This window comes from Ranitomeya variabilis, chromosome 3, assembly GCF_051348905.1.
Source record: "Ranitomeya variabilis isolate aRanVar5 chromosome 3, aRanVar5.hap1, whole genome shotgun sequence".
In the NCBI taxonomy this organism is placed as follows: domain Eukaryota; kingdom Metazoa; phylum Chordata; class Amphibia; order Anura; family Dendrobatidae; genus Ranitomeya; species Ranitomeya variabilis.
Window position 1 is genome coordinate 74,876,788 of NC_135234.1, and position 20,039 is coordinate 74,896,826.

At 44.0% G+C, this 20,039-nt stretch overlaps 1 protein-coding gene across 13 annotated transcripts in view; it reads right to left on the reverse strand.

Moving 5' to 3' along the window:
• Nucleotides 1-18,089, reverse strand: part of AP1S2 (adaptor related protein complex 1 subunit sigma 2) — a 90,237-nt gene extending 72,148 nt beyond the window's left edge. For 4 of the 13 annotated variants that reach the window (XM_077294193.1, XM_077294194.1, XM_077294196.1 and 1 more), the window contains exons 1-2: nt 15,096-15,119; nt 1,025-1,203 (exon numbers count right to left, since the gene is read on the reverse strand). In XM_077294193.1, coding sequence (XP_077150308.1) covers nt 1,025-1,203 — 179 coding nt within the window. In that variant the 5' untranslated portion in view covers nt 15,096-15,119. Of the gene's footprint in view, nt 1-1,024; nt 1,204-1,337; nt 1,533-15,095; nt 15,199-17,798 lie in introns of those variants that run through there. The other 9 variants (XM_077294201.1, XM_077294202.1, XM_077294198.1 and 6 more) reach the window with 8 other exon arrangements.
• Nucleotides 18,090-20,039: the final 1,950 nt, after the last annotated feature.

Genomic DNA, 20,039 nt, shown 5'->3' on the forward strand with positions numbered 1-20,039 from the left:
CAAAACCCAGTGAGGAGCATCGCAGCCTCTCCGCTGGGGGATCTAACAGAACAGCAAAGTGGTTATTTGATTATTAATATTTTGCGGTATATTTTTCTAATATTGACAGATTTAGCTATAATCAGGTATTAGAACAGTTGCCTTCAAATCACTTACAACCTACGAGGATAATTAATGGGATCATTTGGGGTTTTGACTAAATGTATACATAGAAGGGATCTGAAGCCCAAGAACAAGAGGTCCCTATTCTCCGGGGAGAACTGGGGGGCAAACACGCACAGCCTCTCAGTAATAGTCAACATGAGATACTGAAACACCTGCTTCCATAAAACATTGAAGGAAATATCTAAACCGGTAGTGTTGTATAACTGAGAGCAATTACGATACCACCACACATACTAATAGGAGCACAAGATTCGAATTTAGGGATCTTTTTTTAGATATATATACTTTCATAGTAAAAAAAAAAAATGTGAAGTGAAAAACATTATTACTAAGTATCACAAAGCTCTGCTGATGCAGTAAAACCATCTGTGGTCCTCAGCTTCTCACCCCAGATGTCACACAGGCCAGTAGGACATATTTCCACTGGTGACATCTGAGGACTTTCCTACTAGCGATGTGTTAGCCTAAATTCTTGCCATATCTACAAAAGGTTTTTCAAAAGCAAATTATTCCACTGAATTAATAAAAATAAACCTAAGACTGAATTAAAGGCAAACAATATATAAATATCAAAAAGTTCACCAATCAATATCTCGTATTCATGGGGAGCCTCAGGGGACTCCAGCTGAGTGACATTTCCCAGCAAGCTACAGATTAAATACAACACAGGCGGAAAACACGTACGTGGATGAATGAGCTCAAAGGCGTTTGCACCAAATCCCACGGATAACGAGACACCGTGGCCTGTAAGACGGGGGCTGCTAGTTAATTAACATGTCCTACGGGCCTAACGCAGATGTCTGCATCCATGGGGCTCATGTCAGGGATGAGGAGGGAGGAGGAGGGGAGTGGGATCCACCTTTTGTAGACTATCTTCAGGTCTCTCCATTCCAGGAAGCTGCACATTTTCGGTTTTCTGGCTAATACAGTCTGGACCAACTCCCTGGTGATCTTCTTCTTCTCCTTGTCAGATAGGGGCACGTACCACTTCTGGAGCCGCAGCTTCCCCTGACGGCTGAAGAGTAACATGAACTGCATCTGTAGGGGAAAAAAAATAAAAATAAAATAAAACATTAAAACCCAGCAAGAAGGGATCGCTGCGGAATGACAACCACCCCCAGCATGCTCCCAACCAGGTACAGTCACAAGCAAATCAATAAAATATTCATGACTTGTCTTCCGAGAGGCATGGCTCCTCCGGCAGCACCAGGACGGTGTGTGAATGAAATCTGGGACGTGCAGTGCTTTTATTTCGCCATCACAATGGAGAGGTTGTTCTGAAACAGACGCTTATCTGCATGCATAGCTCTGGCAAAATCCCAGCTACAGCCCTGTGACACACGTGAGGAGGGGAGTGATGATGGTGGGAGTTACTATGCAGAAAGAGAGGAGGCATGGAGCTGGAGGGGGATCCGCCAGACAGGGAAACTAGTGAGGAGACACTGGCACAAGGCGCATAGGATGTGTCACTGCCAGGCTGCCTCCTCAATGGGTGGCTTCCATTATCTCCACAGTGTAAGTAGGATGTGTCTCCAAACAGCAGGACTGCAGGGGGGATGTGATGATGACCCAGGAATTACCAGGCAAAAAGGAATACCTCTACAGAAATGCCAGAGCTAGGAGCGGCCGCTTCATTTCACAACAGGAAAGTTTGCAGAAATATTGGGTGCAATGTGGGCAGCGGGGAGCGATGGCCGAGGGCTGCATTGCAGTAGGCGCTGCATGGGTTTGATGGGATCTGGCAGAGATGCTGCAGAAATGGGCACTTTCAGGCACACTGCACTACATTTCTTCAATCTGTTGTGTTCTAGATCTATACGTGTCGTACGCCTGGCATGGTGCATAGATATTTATAAGGAAATATTATATAAAAAGCAAAGACTTCAACTCATTCAAAACCTTACTCGGCCAATTCCTACATTAAGGGTCTGTGCACATGTTGTCTTATTTTTTCGCATTTTTCCTGTGCAGTTTTGTCACACAACCTGAAGGATTTCCAAAGTTAATGAGAATCCTGAATCCTCATGCGCACGGTGCTTATTTTATCTTTGCAGATTTGGAGCGGATTTAAATCTGCCGTAAGTCAATTCTTGCACCGTTTTTGCTGCAGAGTGCAGCAGAAAGGCATGTAAAAAAAGGTCTAAAAAATGCACACAAAAAAATGCGTATTTTATGCTGCATTTTTCCTGCTGATATATGCAGAAATTTCAGCACCGAATACTTAATGTGTGCACATACCCTAAGTGTTTGGGAAAGCTGGGTCAAAGCAAATATGCTCAGATTACAGCCCCCATTTACAATTGTCACCCAGGTTTTCAAGATGTTATAAATGCAAATCCGCTCAACTCAAGACGATTGGGATCGAAAACCTTTCTGTGAGGGCAAACAGATCCGAACCCCGTAATCAATCATCTGTAGGGCCACATGCTTTGTCTCACCCCAGCACGTCCCCTGTTCCCTGCAGTAACTGGTAAGACCCCAATAATGACGATGACTGATGAATACACTATAGGCTACCAACAGCTAAAGGTTACTTTCATCTCATTATTCATGTAGGTTCCATATCTGGGATTTATCATTGGACTCTCATTCTTTGAGACTGTTTTACATGCGCTATATAATGCCAATAAAAAAACATTTTTTTTTTTTAATAAATAGTGATGAGCGAATATACTCGATACTCGAGATTTCTCGAGCACGCTCATGGGTACTCCGAGTATTTTTTAGTGCTCGGAGATTTAGTTTTCTTCGCTTAGCTGAATGATTTACAGCTACTAGGCAAGCTTGATTACATGTGGGGATTCCCTGGCTACCAGGCAACCCCCACATGTACTTATGCTGGCTAACAGATGTAAATCATTCAGCTGCAGCAAGAAAAACTAAATCTCCGAGCAATAAAAAATACTCGGAGGACCCCCGAGCGTGCTCGAGAAATCTCGAGTACCGAGTATATTCGCTCATCACTAAAAATAAACAAACAAAACAAAAATAATTGCCAAATACTGAATGCCTTTCCCAAATTGGCCAGCATCCATTAATAATAAACGATAATTGCTGCACAGTTCAGCAGGTGAGAGGGTAGGGTCACACATGGCCTTCCCTACATGTGTTGTGGATGCGAACAGCCGCGAGACCTGCAGCCGCGGGGACTCAAACATAGTTTTCGAGCACGCCAAAGACATTCGGTTAGCACAGGAGCGTGTAACACCTTATCCGAGTACACCCGCTCATCACTAGGCAGCATCCTAACAGAGAGCTGTCAAATAAAATTATATGGAATGAAGTGCGAATTGATTACTTATTGTTAATGGGCGTGCGGACCTGCAGGTGTCTTAATCAAGTGTCTGGCCCAAGAAAACTCTGGAAAAAATACCTTTATTTCGATGCTTAAGATATGTTAATCAGCCATGACTTGTCCGGCAGGGGGTCTATTCCCTACTCTCCTCTGCCAGACTTGTCCTGACACCATCATAGCTTCTGTGCAGGAGCACAACGGTCTACGCTGACGAGAACAGTGAGGATGTTAGAACGTGGTTTATGGCTTCGCTTCTTTGTACAGCCCTGTGGAATACTACAGCACTATATAACTTAAGCGTGGCATTAGATAGACATGCTTTGATGATTCACATTGGGTCGACTGATTGGTATGTTAGCGGTTTTTGGAAAACTGGGAAAAAACGAATAAAAAATTGAAAATGCAATAACTGGATAGAGATGAACTCAGGGACAGTTTCTAGATAGATAAATCAATTTTATTGTCACCATAAAAACCACGAAAGTCGCTTTAAAGGGGTTGTCCACTACTAGGACAACCACTTCTTGATCAAAATGTTTGGAGCCGATAAAAAAAAAATAATAAAGCGTAGACTCTCCTCCCGTGCCAGAGCCGTTCCCACAGTATCAGCAGTCGCTCTCGCGGGGGTTCTCGTGCGGTGTTGTGACACGTGACCCCGGCGCCCAATCAGCGCTGGCGTCACTGTCTCCGCCTTCGGACAAATTGATCATGAAGAGGAAGTCCGGGCTGCAGCTGATCTCTGACTTCCTCTTCATGTTTCATTTGTCCGACGGTGGAGACAGTGATGCCAGCGCTGATTGGGTGCTGGGGTCACGTGTCACAACACCAGCACGAGAGACCAGGGGAGAGAAACTGCCGACACGGTGGGAACAGCGCCGGTACGGGAGGGGAGTATACGCTCTATTATTTATCGGAGCCAAGCGAGGGGTCCAAGTAGTTGGCAACTTCTTTAACTTCCAGACATCAACTTATTCCCACATTTTCAGGATGCTTAAGGGCTTATTCCTAAGAGACGTTTTTTCTGCATTTTATCCCTTTTTTATACTAAAAAAATGGCAAAGTTTTACAGTAGCAGCAAAATAAATCTGCTTCGTAAAATCTCACTCGCACAATAGGTCAGTCTAGTTTTATAAACAGTGTAAACCAAGGCCTCATTCAGACGTTAGTGACCGTAAAGAAAACGTTCTGATTTTCAGCGTTTGCTCAGTCTTTCAGTTTTTACTGTCAGTGTTCCAGGGGACAGTTTCTCATATAAAAAAATATATTGCAATATCAATACAAAGCTTCTCCTACTCATTCCAATGTTAAAAATGTTTGCACCCTAAGAAGTCTATATGGACATGTAGGTTATATAGGAAGCTGAACAAAGTGAAATCTTGATATCTGTGACCAGATGTCTTATTCCAGAGAAATCCACACTTTTCTTATATAAATGACCTCTTCAAGGCTATGGGGCGGATGCTGCATGGAGAATATAACTCTGCCTCCAGAGCTTCTTCTACATGAAGGGGGAGTTACCGCTGTAAGTAAAGTAACTAACACAGAATAGGAGAAATTAATTTTGACTTCTTGCAAACACATTTTTTTCTTCTCTCTGAGCTCTACTGTAATGCAACAATATTACAACCCTGTCTGCCTGTGAGATGGAAGCTGAGAGGAACCTGCAGATGTGTCAGGTATAATCACACACAGCTCTGCAGTGAGAGCAGAGAGCGGCCATTACACAGCACACTGGTAACTCCCCTTCGTGTAAAATAAGCTCTGGAGGCAGAGTTATCTTCCAGGCACTTCCTCCCCAGAGTCTGGATGAAGTCATTTATATAAAGTGATAAATGATGATTTATCAACAATAAGGTATCTGATATGAGGCCAAATGTGGTGATAGATTCCCCTTAAGGGTATGTGTCCACGTTCAGGATTGCATCAGGATTTGGTCAGGATTTTTCATCAGTATTTGTAAGCCAAAACCAGGAGTGGGTGATAAATGCAGGAGTGGAGCATATGTTTCTATTATACTTTTCCTCTAATTGTTCCACTCCTGGTTTTGGCTTACAAATACTGATGAAAAATCCTGACCAAATCCTGATGCAATCCTGAACGTGGACACATACCCTAACAGAGTAACAAAACAATGGGGAGCTTAAAAGAAAAAATAAAGACCCCCTCAGGATTGCTTACCAACTACGGATGAGTGGATCGCTTTGAACAATCCTACTCCAGGTCAGTGCTCTTTGGCCATGTACAGGAGCGGCACAAATTTCCTGTACTTCTTAGTTCCTCAGCATGGTATCTGGTTCGCCGGCTTGGCATTACATGATCTGTGCGGCATACAGCTGTCGTCTCACCAGCCCGGCTAATCATGAATCACTGTCCATCAGCGAAAACGTTTTTCCGGTGCACACGGCATTTTTGCCATGAGTAAAGATGAACAGTATTTGGATGTAAAGAGATTTTTATAACTTCACCAATAAAGTTGAAGATTTTGTAACTGTTGAGCTAGATTTTTCTAGATTTTCTCTTAGAATACTATGGCTGCTTCCATCCCTGGCAGTGACGTTGCTCCGAGCTCCGAGGAGAAATTGGCTACGATGGTGAACAGACCTCTCTCTATATTTTAGTGCAACCAGCAGCACAAACTTCCAGCGGTAAAAAATGTGGGTTTCACAAAAATCGCTAATAGAGCAATTTAGAAAAATGATTATACTCCCGACGCCTGCAATATAATAATTTTCTTGTGAAAGTGGAGGTACGCTTGACAGGGAACCTGACAGCGGAGACATGCTGCCTGATCCATGGGTCGCATGTATCAGACACTGACTACATAATGTCCGTTATATGTGTTTAACTCTGAAAAAATCGCAAATTTTTAGATTTAAACATAGTTCCCTATACTGGAAGGGAGGGAGAAGACCCAGCGTTTCAGAGCTAAACGTATATGGCCAGCGTCTGATACAGGCAGCATGTATCTGCTGTCAGATTCCCTCTGAAAAGAAATATCATCTGTCAGAAGTATTGTATACTTTATTACTCTGATATTTATTTAGTACTAGCTGTACTACCCGGCTTCGCCCGGGTTAATGACTGCTGTTAGCAAAATAGAATGTGTTAACAAAAATTTATTCTGCACGCAAAAACCACAAAACAAATAGATAGAAATGTAATTATTAAAAGGCAAAAACTAAGCTAATAGAAGCATTTCACAACATATATTAGCTTTGTTATACTGAGAATGTCTTTGTTGCCTATATTAACCAATCAGAGCTCAGATTAATTAACTGTAGCAAAATAGAAGCTGAGCTGTGATTGGTTGCTATTGGCAGCCTGATAAATCCCCAGCCAACAGGAAGCCCACCCCCTGGCAGTATATATTAGCTCACACATACACATAATAGACTGGTCATGTGACTGACAGCTGCCGGATTCCTATATGGTACATTTGTTGCTCTTGTAGTTTGTCTGCTTATTAATCAGATTTTTATTTTTGAAGGATAATACCAGACTTGTGTGTGTTTTAGGGCGAGTTTCATGTGTCAAGTTGTGTGTGTTGAGTTGCGTGTGGCGACATGCATGTAGCGACTTTTGTGAGATGAGTTTTGTGTGGTGACATGCGTGTAGCAACATTTTGTGTGTCGAGTTGCATGTGACAGGTTAGTGTAGCAAGTTGTGTGCAGCAAGATTTGTGCATGGCGAGTTTTGCGCGTGGCGAGTTTTATGTGTGGTGCGTTTTGAGTATGTGCAAGTTTTGTGTGAGGCAACTTTAGCATGTGTTGCAACTTTTGTACATGTGGCAATTTTTCTGTGTGTGCAAGTTTTGCATGAGGTGAGTTTTCCATGAGGTGAGTTTTGCACGTGTGGCGAGTTTTGCGTGAGCCTAGTTTTGCATATGGCGAGTTTTGCATGTAGCGGGTTTTGCGCGTGGCGAGTTTTGAGTGGTGACTTTTGTGTTTCGACTTTTATGTGGCGAGGTTGGTGTGTGTGTGGTGAAATGTGTGCTGAGGGTCGTATATGTGTTCAAGCACGTGGTAGTGTGTGGCGCATTTTGTGTTTGTGTTCATATCCCCGTGTGTGGTGAGTATCCCATGTCGGGGCCCCACCTTAGCAACTGTACGGTATATACTCTTTGGCGCCATCGCTCTCATTCTTTAAGTCCCCATTGTTCACATCTGGCAGCTGTCAATTTTCCTCCAACACTTTTCCCTTCACTTTTTCCCCATTATGTAGATAGGGGCAAAATTGTTTGGTGAATTGGAACGCGCGGGGTTAAAATTTCACCTCACAACATAGCCTATGACGCTCTCGGGGTCCAGACGTGTGACTGTGCAAAATTTTGTGGCTGTAGCTACGACGGTGCAGATGCCAATCCCGGACATACACACATACATACATACACACATTCAGCTTTATATATTAGACTAGCTGTACTACCCGGCTTCGCCCGGGTTAATGACTGCTGTTAGCAAAATAGAATGTGTTAACAAAAATTTATTCTGCACACAAAAACCACAAAACAAATAGATAGAAATGTAATTATTAAAAGGCAAAAACTAAGCAAATAGAAGCATTTCACAACATATATTAGCTTTGTTATACTGAGAATGTCTTTGTTGCCTATATTAACCAATCAGAGCTCAGGTTAATTAACTGTAGCAAAATAGAAGCTGAGCTGTGATTGGTTGCTATTGGCAGCCTGATAAATCCCCAGCCAACAGGAAGCCCTCCCCCCTGGCAGTATATATTAGCTCACACATACACATAATAGACAGGTCATGTGACTGACAGCTGCCGTATTTCCTATATGGTACATTTGTTGCTCTTGTAGTTTGCTTATTAATCAGATTTTTATTTTTGAAGGACAATACCAGACTTGTGTGTGTTTTAGGGCGAGTTTTATGTGTCAAGTTGTGTGTGTTGAGTTGCGTGTGGCGACATGCATGTAGCGACTTTTGTGAGATGAGTTTTGTGTGGCGACATGCGTGTAGCAACATTTTGTGTGTTGAGTTGCATGTGACAGGTTAGTGTAGCAAGTTGTGTGCAGCAAGATTTGTGCATGGCGAGTTTTGCGCGTGGCGAGTTTTATGTGTGGTGCATTTTGAGTATGTGCAAGTTTTGTGTGAGGCAACTTTTGCATGTGGTGCAACTTTTGTACATGTGGCAATTTTTCTGTGTGTGCAAGTTTTGCATGAGGTGAGTTTTCCATGAGGTGAGTTTTGCACGTGTGGCGAGTTTTGCGTGAGCCTAGTTTTGCATATGGCGAGTTTTGCATGTAGCGAGTTTTGAGTGGTGACTTTTGTGTTTCGACTTTTATGTGGCGAGGTTGGTGTGTGTGTGTGGTGAAATGTGTGCTGAGGGTGGTATATGTGTTCAAGCACGTGGTAGTGTGTGGCGCATTTTGTGTTTGTGTTCATATCCCCGTGTGTGGTGAGTATCCCATGTCGGGGCCCCACCTTAGCAACTGTACGGTATATACTCTTTGTCGCCATCGCTCTCATTCTTTAAGTCCTCATTGTTCACATCTGGCAGCTGTCAATTTTCCTCCAACACTTTTCCCTTCACTTTTTCCCCATTATGTAGATAGGAGCAAAATTGTTTGGTGAATTGGAACGCGCGGGGTTAAAATTTCACCTCACAACATAGCCTATGACGCTCTCGGGGTCCAGACGTGTGACTGTGCAAAATTTTGTGGCTGTAGCTGCGACGGTACAGATGCCAATCCCGGACATACACACATACATACATACACACATTCAGCTTTATATATTAGATATACCTGTATGTAATCTCCTGTATATAGTATATACCTGTGTGTCATCTCACCTATATATAGTATATATCTGTGTGTCATCTCCTGTATATAGTATATACCTGTATGTCATCTCCTCCTATACATAGCATATACCTGTGTCATCTCCTCCTGTATATACTATATACCTGTAGGTAATCTGCTCCTGTATATAGTATATACCTGTGTGTCATCTCCTCCTGTATATAGTATATACCTGTATGTCATCTCCTCCTGTATGTAGTATGTACCTGTATGTCATCTCCTCCTCTATATAGTATATACCTGTGTGTCATCTCTCCTGTATATAGTATATATCTGTGTGTCATCTCCTCCTGTATATAGTATATACCTGTGTGTCATCTCCCCTGTAAATAGTATATACCTGTGTGTCATCTCCTGTATATAGTATATAGCTGTATGCCATCTCCTCCTGTATTAGCCCTCGTTCACACGTTATTTGGTCAGTATTTTTACCTCAGTATTTGTAAGCTAAAATGGCAGCCTGATAAATCCCCAGCCAACAGTAAGCCCACCCCCTGGCAGTATATATTAGCTCACACATATACATAATAGACTGGTCATGTGACTGACAGCTGCCGGATTCCTATATGGTACATTTGTTGCTCTTGTAGTTTGTCTGCTTATTAATCAGATTTTTATTTTTGAAGGATACCAGACTTGTGTGTGTTTTAGGGCGAGTTTCGTGTGTCAAGTTGTGTGTGTTGAGTTGCGTGTGGCGACATGCATGTAGGGACTTTTGTGAGATGAGTTTTGTGTGGCGACATGCGTGTAGCAACTTTTTGTGTGTCGAGTTGCATGTGACAGGTTAGTGTAGCAAGTTGTGTGCAGCAAGTTTTGCGCATGGCGAGTTTTGCGCGTGGCGAGTTTTATGTGTGGTGCCTTTTGAGTATGTGCAAGTTTTGTGTGAGGCAACTTTTGCATGTGTTGCAACTTTTGTGCATGTGGCAATTTTTCTGCGTGTGGCAATTTTTCTGCGTGTGCAAGTTTTGCGTGTGGCGAGTTTTGCACGTGTGGCGAGTTTTGCATGTGGAGAGTTTTGCGCGTGGCGAGTTTTGAGCGGCGACTTTTGTGTTTCTACTTTTATGTGGCGAGGTTGGTGTATGTGTGGTGAAATGTGCACTGAGGGTGGTATATGTGTTCGAGCACGTGGTAGTGTGTGGCGCATTTTGTGTGTGTGTTCATATCCCCGTGGTGGTGTGATTATCCCATGTTGGGGCCCCACCTTAGCAACTGTACAGTATATACTCTTTGGTGCCATCGCTGTCATTCTTTAAGTCCCCCTTGTTCACATCTGGCAGCTGTTAATTTGCCTCCAACACTTTTCCTTTCATTTTTTCCCCATTATGTAGATAGGGGCAAAATTGTTTGGTGACTTGGAAAGCGCGGGGTTAAAATTTCACCTCACAATATAGCTTTGACGCTCTCAGGGTCCAGACGTGTGACTGTGCAAAATTTTGTGCCTGTAGCTGCGACGCCTCCAACACTTTTCCTTTCACTTTTTCCCCATTATGTAGATAGGGGCAAAATTGTTTGGTGAATTGGAAAGCGCGGGGTTAAAATTTCACCTCACAACATAGCCTATGACGCTCTCGGGGTCCAGACGTGTGACTGTGCAAAATTTTGTGGCTGTAGCTGCTACGGTTCAGATGCCAATCCCGGACATACATACATACATACATACATACACACACACACACATTCAGCTTTATATATTAGATATACCTGTATGTAATCTCCTGTATATAGTATATACCTGTGTGTCATCTCACCTATATATAGTATATATCTGTGTGTCATCTCCTCCTGTATATAGTATATACCTGTATGTCATCTCCTCCTATACATAGCATATACCTGTATGTCATCTCCTCCTGTATATACTATATACCTGTAGGTAATCTGCTCCTGTATATAGTATATACCTGTGTGTCATCTCCTCCTGTATATAGTATATTCCTGTATGTCATCTCCTCCTGTATGTAGTATGTACCTGTATGTCATCTCCTCCTCTATATAGTATATACCTGTGTGTCATCTCTCCTGTATATAGTATATATCTGTGTGTCATCTCCTCCTGTATATAGTATATACCTGTGTGTCATCTCCCCTGTAAATAGTATATACCTGTGTGTCATCTCCTCCTGTATATAGTATATATCTGTATGTCATCTCCTCCTGTATTAGACCTCGTTCACACGTTATTTGGTCAGTATTTTTACCTCAGTATTTGTAAGCTAAATTGGCAGCCTGATAAATCCCCAGCCAACAGTAAGCCCACCCCCTGGCAGTATATATTAGCTCACACATACACATAATAGACAGGTCATGTGACTGACAGCTGCCGGATTCCTATATGGTACATTTGTTGCTCTTGTAGTTTGTCAGCTTATTAATCAGATTTTTATTTTTGAAGGATAATACCAGACTTGTGTGTGTTTTAGGGCGAGTTTCGTGTGTCAAGTTGTGTGTGTTGAGTTGCGTGTGGCGACATGCATGTAGCGACTTTTGTGAGATGAGTTTTGTGTGGCGACATGCGTGTAGCAACTTTTTGTGTCGAGTTGCATGTGACAGGTTAGTGTAGCAAGTTGTGTGCAGCAAGTTTTGCGCATGGCGAGTTTTGCGCGTGGCGAGTTTTATGTGTGGTGCCTTTTGAGTATATGCAAGTTTTGTGTGAGGCAACTTTTGCATGTGTTGCAACTTTTGTGCATGTGGCAATTTTTCTGCGTGTGCCAGTTTTGCGTGTGGCGAGTTTTCCATGAGGTGAGTTTTGCACGTGTGGCGAGTTTTGCATGTGGAGAGTTTTGCGCGTTGCGAGTTTTGAGCGGCGACTTTTGTGTTTCGACTTTTATGTGGCGAGGTTGGTGTATGTGTGGTGAAATGTGCGCTGAGGGTGGTATATGTGTTCGAGAATGTGGTAGTGTGTGGCGCATTTTGTGTGTGTGTTCATATCCCCGTGGTGGTGTGGTGATTCTCCCATGTCGGGGCCCCACCTTAGCAACTGTACAGTATATACTCTTTGGCGCCATCGCTCTCATTCTTTAAGTCCCCCTTGTTCACATCTGGCAGCTGTTAATTTGCCTCCAACACTTTTCCTTTCATTTTTTCCCCATTATGTAGATAGGGGCAAAATTGTTTGGTGAATTGGAAAGCGCGGGGTTAAAATTTCACCTCACAACATAGCCTATGACGCTCTCGGGGTCCAGACGTGTGACTGTGCAAAATTTTGTGGCTGTAGGTGCGACGGTTCAGATGCCAATCCCGGACATACACACACACATACATACATACATACACACATACACACATTCAGCTTCATATATTAGATGAGTCTGAACTTGACCCTTAACTTTTCGAGTCCGCGGCCTTGTGTACTAATACATGTCCGGAGAGAACAGGTCTTCTTCATGTCATACCACAAAGCAAACACCCTCCTACTGAATCCCGCAGACATGATGTTTCCCAAGTCTTGGCCAGAGTTTCCAACAATAATACGACCATTGCTTCATACTAACAGTTTAGCTTACAATAGGAACTGAGGCACGAAAGAGTTAGGTAATTGTACTTTAAATACACTATAAGCAGCTACACAACATTTCTGGCCATAGACATTTCGTAAAAATCTTTCACCCAACACACAGTGACACAGCCGGATGTACGGGTAGGAGACGCGGCTGTCAACATCATTAGAGGTAAACACCATGGAAAAAAACAAAAAATTATTTCCTATTAACATTGAAAAGCCTATAAGGGTATCCAGCATGGCTAGATCTAGTGCGGAGAACAGTGGGCACCCCCAGGGCAAATGTAAGCCTACCCTACCAGGTATTAGCCGGACATCGATAACAACCAGAAGGTCACACTGAGTCTCTCGTCTCATTATTGGTTCTCGTATGTGTAACGTGGCGCAGAGCGATAGCCGAGGGCAAGATCCTCGTCTCTTGCGCCCCGGCACGTTACATGAAGGTGGGGGTCCTTGCTGGGTGTGTGGACTTGTGCTGTGGGGGCGCTACGCCCTTTCAGACCGCAATGGTCTTCGATGGCCAGGTCCTGGTTCAATTAGGGAGACCACCAGTCAAAAATAAACATTTTACTCAACGATAACTTGGGAGGGATTATATACAGGAGATAGCGAGAACACAGCTTGATGGACGTTTAAATTACAATAGGGGGCATTTCCCACACTGTTTCTATTCCATGTCATTCCATTTCAAGTGATACAAATCTGAATATATATTATATTTTACCTGACATCTTAGGATATTTATTTTCTGTGGAGTTTTTTTGAAGTGATACTTTAGTGAATTAAAAATAATAAGTTTAAAATTTGTATCTTTGTTAGGTAATTTCTTACAGATTTCTAAAGTTTTGAAAAAGACTGAATTTTGGGCTTGTATGACCTTACATTTTTTATCATATCTCCGGTTAGAATTAAAATAAAGAGACGGTCAGAATTGCACAGGCCTTAATTTGATATGTCACAAGTACATGTTTGTTGATATTTTGTTTTTGAGGAGTAAGATTCTAAATTTTGATGGGCGATTAATTTTTTTAAAAAAAATGTATATGTGTTACTTATATTCTTGGTTACATTTGTTCAGGGATTCAAGTTGGGATCTTCGAAGGATCATATTTCTTTGCGTGATTTTCTAAATACAGTCTCATCCTAATTATATATGTTCAATACCAAATAAAAAAAAAAATCAATACTTGTAACACCTTTTTAAATATACATGTAATAATTTTATTACTCCATCACTAGATATCCTTTATCAAGCTTACTGGGTCAGCAGGCGTTAGCTGATGAAAGACTACTACTCCCATCAGCCGACGCCTGCTGTCACTGATTACAGTGGGATGAGGCGGAGGCTGATGGGCGTAGTCATCAGCCAGTGTCTGTGCTAAAAGTAAGAAAAAAAAAAAAAAAAGCAGACATAAATATTGACATAAAAATAAAAAACACAGTATACTCACTTTACTCCTAACCTCTGAAGCCCTTTGTCTCCTATTAAAAAATATCAAAAAAAAAAAAAATCATATACACATCTTAACGCCTAATCCCCGATGCCCATTTCACCTGGAAAAGAGAAAAATAAACCACCATATCCCACATCTATCCACCGTAATCCACAATATCCTGCGAAAGTTCAGATGACTTCTACAGCAGTCACATCAGCTGACGTGACTGCTCTACCCCGCAGCTGTTGACACACCGAAAGTAGCGTGTAATCACTCCTGCAGTGTGCGCTGAGCTGCAGTGACAACAGAGCCTGCTATCTTTGAAAACAGTCACATCAGCCTCTGCTGGTTATTAAATATAAGAGGACCCTGTGTCATTTTTTTGGGGGGGGGGCATCATTGTAACCAAAATTAGCAAATTTAGCACAATGCTCGCCATCGCATGACAAATTTGGCACCAGTCACCCCACAGCTGGCACACATGCAATGTTCTGTCCGTGTCCTGTGCTCATGGTCATATTCCCGGAGCGAACCCTGGCACACAAAGGCCCAATTTACACTAGTAATGCAGTTCCAGCCAGAAGACGACGATCCACATGTAATAACGTGAGAGCGAAAAACAATGTATTTTACTGTATGTGTGAAAAAAAACTATTCTCATCAACAAATGACATTAGTCACCAGGAGAAGTTCTCAGGAAGAGTGGGGGTCACAGCTATGATTTCACACTTCTCTGTCAGACTGGCAGTTCATAAGCAGATTGCGAAAGACCCTGCAAAGTGCAACTCCAGGACAAGAAGAGGAAGATCAGAGTTACAGTATGTCCGGGCAAATCAACAGCAGCAAAAGAAGGAGGAAATGTGCGGCTCCACTCACTTTGTACACTTCTCCCACTGTGGGCATCGCTGGAGGTGGCTGAGCGCGCGTGTGTGTCTATATTCACTTCTATCACTCACTCCGCAAATTCCTCCACTCATTTCAATTGAAGTTCTAAAAAAAACCCCAAAGGGATGGGGGTCAAGAATCCTTGCCTTAGAGATGTGTGCGTTAATGATGAGCGAGCATGCTCGGTGTGCTCGGATACTATGTCCGAGTCCTCGCAGCTGCATGTCATGTGGCTATGCGACAGCCGCAACACATGCAAGGATTGTCCAACAGGTACTGTATATAAGATGCACTTTTTTCCCAAAAATTTTTGGGGAAAATTGGTGTCTTACAATACGGCTATATCTTACTGGCGGCGGTGGAGCAGGGTCCCAGAGTCGCTGCTGGAGGAGGCAAGAGCGGAGCATTCCTGCCGGCCACAGGCTGGGATGAGGGGGTGTTCAGATGCGCGGCGTGCAGCTGCGGGTGTTCGGAGGCTCTGCCAACATTTTGTGAAAGCCCAGAGCCCCCGCAGTTGCATGGTTTCCTATGTGGTGGACTCCGGGAAAATGGCTGCTGGGGGCAGTGCATGCGCAGAAGGAGATCTCGGCACCAAGATCTCGGGAGATGAGATCTCAGCGCTGTTCCAGGAGCAACCCTGCTTCACCGCAGCCACCACCCCATGTAAGCAATAAGGTGCAGGGATTATAAGAAGCACCAAAATAGAATTATAGCATGGTAGAGTTGGAAGGGACTTCCTGGGTCATCTCGTCCGACCCCCTGCCCAATGCAGGATTCTCTAAACCATCTCAGACAGATGTCTGTCCAGCCTCTGTTTGAAGACTTCCATTGAAAGAGAACGCACCACCTCTCGTGGCAGCCTGTTCCACTCATTGATCACCCTCACTGTCAAAAAGTTTTTTCTAATATCTAATCTGTGTCTCCTCCCATTCAGTTTCTTCCCATTGCTTCTAGGCTTTCCTTGTGCAAATGAGAATAAAGATGATCCTTCTACAATGTGACAGCCCTTGAGATATTTGTAGACAGATATTAAGTCTCCTCTCAGGCTTTTTTGCAAGCTAAACCATTTTATTAAAAAAAAAAGATTTATTTTTCCTATTGTTCTCCTCAAAATTTTGGGTGCGTTTTATAATCTGCAAAATACGGTAATCCCTGCATGTGTTGTGGTTGTCGAACAGCCACGCCGAAGATGCTACATTAGCATTCGCACATGCTAATAATAATACCGTACCTGTGCGCGCTCACTCATCACTAATGTGCAGATGTGCCAAGGTTCAGATCCAGGTCCTACCCAAGAGCTGATTTAGATGAATACCAATTGGTCAGTGTGTTGTGTGTGTGCACATGATCCAATAACAACCAGTATGCGCCTGTGAACATGGGCGATTTTTTCTTATAAGGACCAATGGCTCATCTGAACAAGAATTGCAGCGTGCATCCGTCTAATCCACCTCCCGCACCAAGCTGGCGCATGTCAACTGCGGCAGGTCCAGCTCTGCTCCGCTATCTGGAGGCACAGGCGGACCCGCTGACTTAGGCTACGTTCACACGATCAGGATTTACATCCTTTTTTTTTCCTGCCCGTTTTTGGAAAACGGCAGCTAAATTCCGCAGTGAATTTGAGCTGCGTTTTCTGATCCTTTTTCTTCAGCGTTTTCCACTGCGGGTTTCCAATAGCAGTTTCCTATTGGAGCTGCTGGAAAACCAGTGCGGAATCCGCTGAAAGAATTGACATGCTACTTCTTTTTTCCGCTGGAAAATCCGCGCGGATTTTCCAGCGGAAAAACGGATCGTTAGCACAGCGGTTTTGGTTTTCCATTGGGTTACATTGTACTGTAACCAACATGGAAAACTGATCCGGATCCGCAGCTGAAAATCCGCTACGGATCCGGATCAAAATCCGGATCGTGTGAACGTAGCCTTAGGCTATGCTCACACACAGTTTTTTGTGACATTTCACGGTGTCATATTTGCAATTTTACTAATGATCTGAGCACCCGGTGTAAAAGCAAATAGATAATAACACAGTCACCGCCGTAATCGCTGTGTGACGTGATACAACCGTGTGCAAAAGAAAAATGGCAACTTTTCTTTTCACTTGTCAAGTTTCAAGGAGCAAGACCAGGAGGCATGAGCTCCAGGGGGGGTATGAAAAAAACATTGAAACATTTTTTTGATTTATATATTGCCTATTTGAGTGGTACAAAGCTTTGAATACATTTATTAAAGGGGTTGTCCGGGACTTTAATATTGATGGCCAATCCTTAGGACAGGGCGTCAATGTCTGACCGGTGTCGGCTGGAACTGCTCAGCTACAAAGTTAAGTAGCACAGCTCCGGTGACGTGATATGGCTGGGGTCAGTCGGCCAACGACGCAGACGTTGTCGGTGTGTCCGCTCGTGCGTCATTATCAGCTGTATATGCCTAATTGATGCAGTCAGCTACATTTTCATTGTATAAGGCTGAAAATGAAGCGCGCAGTGACTCCGTCTGCAGCACTGTAGTCTATGGCTCCGGCGACACATACACCCCATAATGGAGACACTGAACGTAGGGTAAAACGTAGTGTGAACACAGCCTTAAAGCAGCAACAGAAGCGGAGACCCCCAGGAGACCCCACTAAGGTCACGGGGGGAGATGCACCTGTGGGCACAGATGGTGCAAAGTGGAAAACCGCTATAAAATGCTATTCACCTGCTGCCATTAGCTGGAGGCTGCCACTAGGGGGCGGTCACCCAACTGTATGGAGACCCCCGGGGAGCAGCCCTCACAGGGCAGCACCGAGCACACGTACATGTGCTCCGTACACAGCCGCTCCCGCCGCCATAGTGACACTACAGAGCGGAAAACCGGGCACGTACCCTGAACAGCGCAGCACCGCGGCCCCGACTCCTCTGACGCTGAAGCCGCGCGTCACGCCGCCCCGAGCCCCCGCGTCATGACGTCACAGCGTGCATCCGGCAGGCGACAGAGTGGACGGAGAGCTAAGGCTCGGGGCGTTGTGCGACGTGACGCTGCCCCCTGCCCGCACTGTACACACGGGGGCCGCAGCTTACCGATACAGTGTAACTACAACTCCCAGCATGCCCTGACCGCAGCCGGACACCGGCATTATCAGAACTGGAAACTGTTTGTCGCCCCCCCCCCCCCATTACCGGGGCCGTTAACCCCTTCATGAAGGTGGTTTTTCTTTTTTTTTGCCTTCACTAAAAAAGCCATAACTCTTATTTATTTCCCTAAGTCTGAGGTTTTGGGCTTTTTTTTAGTTTTTTTTTTTTTTTTTGGGGGGGGGGGGGATTGCTTTTAATTGGATTCAGCTTTTACGGCTTTCATTGTTCGGACGAGGCTGAAGTTGGTTTCTTATTGGTCAATTTCCTATTCGGCTATTTTTTTTCTGTTTCTTACAGGTTTAACAACAAAAAATAATCATCACAATAATAACATGCGCTGCAGCGAGGAGCCCCGATGTGAATACACTTAAAAACGGCTACAAAAATGATAAAACTTGCACAGGAATGGGCATCAAAGTGGGCACCGAAGGGCGTCAATGAAAGGGTTAAATGACTTTGGGCCACTGATCTCACACTGCAGACATATAGAACAGGGCGCCCCACATCAAACCTAGGTCCGGTGCCCACATTGATGCCCATTTTTGTGCCCGTTTTAGGCTATGTGCACACGTAGGAAATGTGGTGCAGAATTTTCTGCACTAAATCTGCATCTCCTGGCTGAATCCGCAGGTGCAGTTTTTGTGCGTTTTTGTTGCGGTTTTTGTGCAGATTTTACTTTTGCGAATTTTTGTCATGGAGGGGTGCAGAAACAAAAGAAGTGACATGCACTAAGTTCTTTTAAATCTGCAGCAATTCCGAACTGATTTTTCTGCACCATCTGCACAGCTTTTTTTTTTTACCATTGATTTACATTGTACTGTAAATCACAGTGCGGAACTGCACCTTTTCTGCGCAGAAAAATCCGCTGCAGTTCTGCGGGAAATCTGCAACGTGTGCACATAGCCTTATAATTTTTGTAGCTGTTTTTAAGTGTATTCACATCGGGGCTCCTCGCTGCATTGTGTGTTTATTATTTTTTGTTGTTAAACCTGTAAGAAACAGAAAAGAAAAAATAGCCGAATAAGAAACTGAAGAACGAGAAACCAACTTCAGCCTCGTATTGTGGGGGAGATTTGCTTCGGCCGCGCGGTTCTCCAGATCACTGCTGTCATGGCAGACTTGTAGACAGATTTGTTATATTTTAAATTATGTGAAAAACTTCACAACTTTGCAAGAAAATAATACCGTAATAGTTTTATGTCGCCGTTGTCTTAGTCTCATATCCTTTCCCAGCAGTGGAGCGCTGCGAGGTCAGGATTTGTGCATGATGAGCTGCAGCAGTTACCAGGACCATTTTGGAATATTTATAGATAACAATACCTCCTACCGCGGCTGCAGCGTGTCTGGACTTGTCTCCCGTCAAGCTCATCTAGGACAGCAGCGGTCAGCAATTACATAGGGAGCCGCCAGCAGAGGATCTTGATGATTTACCCAACTGCATTCAGAGTGGCAGAACATCCCTCAGACAACCATTAAAGGGAACCTGTCACCCCCAAAATCGAAGGTGAGCTAAGCCCACTGGCGTCAGGGGCTTATCTACAGCATTCTGGAATGCCGTAGATAAGCCCCCGATGTATCCTGAAAGATGAGAAAAAGAGGTTAGATTATACTCCCCTGGGCGGGCGGGCGGCCCAATCCGATGGGCATCGCGGTCCAGTCAGGGGCCTCCTATCTTACGATGACGTCCTCTTCTTTTCTTCAGGCTCCGGGGCAGGCGTACTTTGTCTGCCCTGTTGAGGCCTCTCTGACCTTTTTCGACACCTGCGCACTGCAGTACTTTGCTCTGCCCTCAACAGGTCAGACAAAGTACGCCTGCACTGGAGCC